We start from the raw sequence: 2,123 nt of genomic DNA, 5'->3' as shown, positions 1-2,123 counted from the left end.
AATGAGCTACAAACATAGAAAACAAATCAGCTGTATAGTAAGACAAATCAGATGAAGGAAAAATTAATATTTATCTTTAAAGTAAGAGAGTCTACTGACATGGGGAAAATAGAAAATGAACAGTGAGCCACATATTGCCTTTCAAAGGGGATTGTTTCATGTTTATACTAATTCTGTTTGGCACCACATCAAGGTAAGACCACTGGTGCGATAAGAAAACCATGACCACAGTGCCTGGGTGGCTCAGTCAGTTAAGTGTGTGACTTCAGCTCAGGTCATGATCTTGGTGTTCTGAATCCAGCCCTGCTTCTGGCTCCCGCCTCAGTACAGATAAGTTCCTTGCTTCTGCCTCTCCTTCTCTCCCTCCCCCTGCTTGTGTTCTCTCTGGCTCACTCGCTCGCTCTCATAAACAAATGCAAGAAAACCATGACCTGTAAATCTCTTACAGAAGCAGAGTCCAGAGAACGACATCACAATGCAATCCTCCACATGTTTAAGAGACTTTACGCTAATGCACAAACTGAAAACATAGTCTCCTCATTGCCACCTTCATCTCCTTATTCCTAAAAGTGTAGATGACTGGATTCAGAAAGGGAGTAAGAACCGCATCAAAGATGGCAAGGAACTTATCCAGATGTGATGTGGGAAATGGCCACACATAGAAGAAAATTAATGGCCCAAAGAACAAAACAACAACAGTGACATGAGCTGCCAGAGTGGAGAGGGCCTTGGACATACTCCCCAAAGATTTTTTCTGAACAGTCACCAAAATAAAGGTGTAAGAGATGATTAGAATTAAAAAGGAGGCCACAGAAATAAAGCCACTATTGGCAGTAACCATGAATCCCAATGTGTTTGTCTCTGTGCAAGCAAGTTTGATAAAACGAGGAAGGTCACAAAAAAAGCTGTCTAATTCATTAGGCCCACAGAAAGGCAAGTCCACAACAAAAGCCAGTTGAGTCACTGAATGAATAAGGCCAATGATCCAGGATGCCACCAGAAATAAAATGCACCTCCGTGGGGTCATGATGGTCAGGTAGTGGAGAGGCTTACATATGGCAACATATCTGTCAAAGGCCATGGCGATGAGCAGCACCATCTCACTGCCCCCAACTGCATGGATAAAGAAGATTTGAACTATACAGCCCCTAAAAGAGATGGTTTTGCACTCTCTTAAAAGATCATAAATCATCTTGGGAGCTGTGGAAGAGCAAAATATCAAGTCGATGATGGAAAGGTTGGCCAGCAGGAAGTACATGGGGGACTGTAAACGAGGGTCAGAGGTCACAGTTAGCACAATGAGGAGGTTTCCCATCAGACTGGCCACATAGAACACACAGGAAAAGAAGAAGAGAAGGAGCTGGATCTCCGGTGAGGTGGAGAGTCCCAGGAACACAAATTCCAACACTACTGAGTGGTTACCTTCATCCATGGTCTCTGTCAGCAGTGACACCTCTCATGCCACCTGAAAGAGGAGAGTAAAGAGAAACTGTTGTAGGAAAAAGGCACGGAACTTAATCTTAGGCGACTCAGTCATTGTCAGAAAAGTAGACCAAGGCTCATGTGTGCTCTTGGAGACCATTGTCACAAAGCAATTCAGATATCTTTTTCATGTGTTTCATAACCACAATGCAAAGCAAAGAATAAGGATCCTTTGCTTACTTAGATTGGTTGTTCTGTTGTATTTTTTCTGGCATTGTTTCATAATCATATCTCATAGATGACTGAATTAACAGGCTTTCAGAAATTACCTAACTACATGAAATAATGCAGTGATGGTACATTTCATAATTTGGACATATTGCACTGTAATGTTACCACATCCATGACCACATTGGCAAGTCTATGAAAATCTTTATAAGTTTTCTTTGAAGACATGATCTGTAAATTTCTCATATCTGTAAATTAGCAAGACAAAATGAGTTATTTAGGGAAAAGAAGGAAAGAGTAGAGAATGCCAGAGCATGGCACTCACCATCCCATAGGAGAATAAGTTCTAGTGAGAGGGACACTGTTATGGGTTCTGTGGAGGGGATTCTGGATAGGGGCCAAGAGAAGAAGGAATGTGAGACCAGAATGACAAGATTAAGTCATAAATGCCAGTGGAAGTCAAAAACTAAAAG

At 41.8% G+C, this 2,123-nt stretch overlaps 1 protein-coding gene across 1 annotated transcript; it reads right to left on the bottom strand.

The window, feature by feature from the left end:
- Window positions 1-508: 508 nt before the first annotated feature.
- LOC122893214 (olfactory receptor 4F6-like) lies at window positions 509-1,613 on the bottom strand. The gene is made up of 2 exons (XM_044230085.1): window positions 1,580-1,613; window positions 509-1,437 (listed from the first exon to the last, which is right to left on the bottom strand). Exons 1-2 carry the CDS (start codon window positions 1,611-1,613, stop codon window positions 509-511), a joined length of 963 nt encoding a protein of 320 aa, XP_044086020.1.
- Window positions 1,614-2,123: the final 510 nt, after the last annotated feature.

This window comes from Neovison vison, chromosome 13, assembly GCF_020171115.1.
Source record: "Neovison vison isolate M4711 chromosome 13, ASM_NN_V1, whole genome shotgun sequence".
Lineage (NCBI taxonomy): Eukaryota > Metazoa > Chordata > Mammalia > Carnivora > Mustelidae > Neogale > Neogale vison.
The sequence above is the reverse complement of the archived record's forward strand: the minus strand, read 5'-3'. Positions and strand labels throughout refer to the sequence as shown.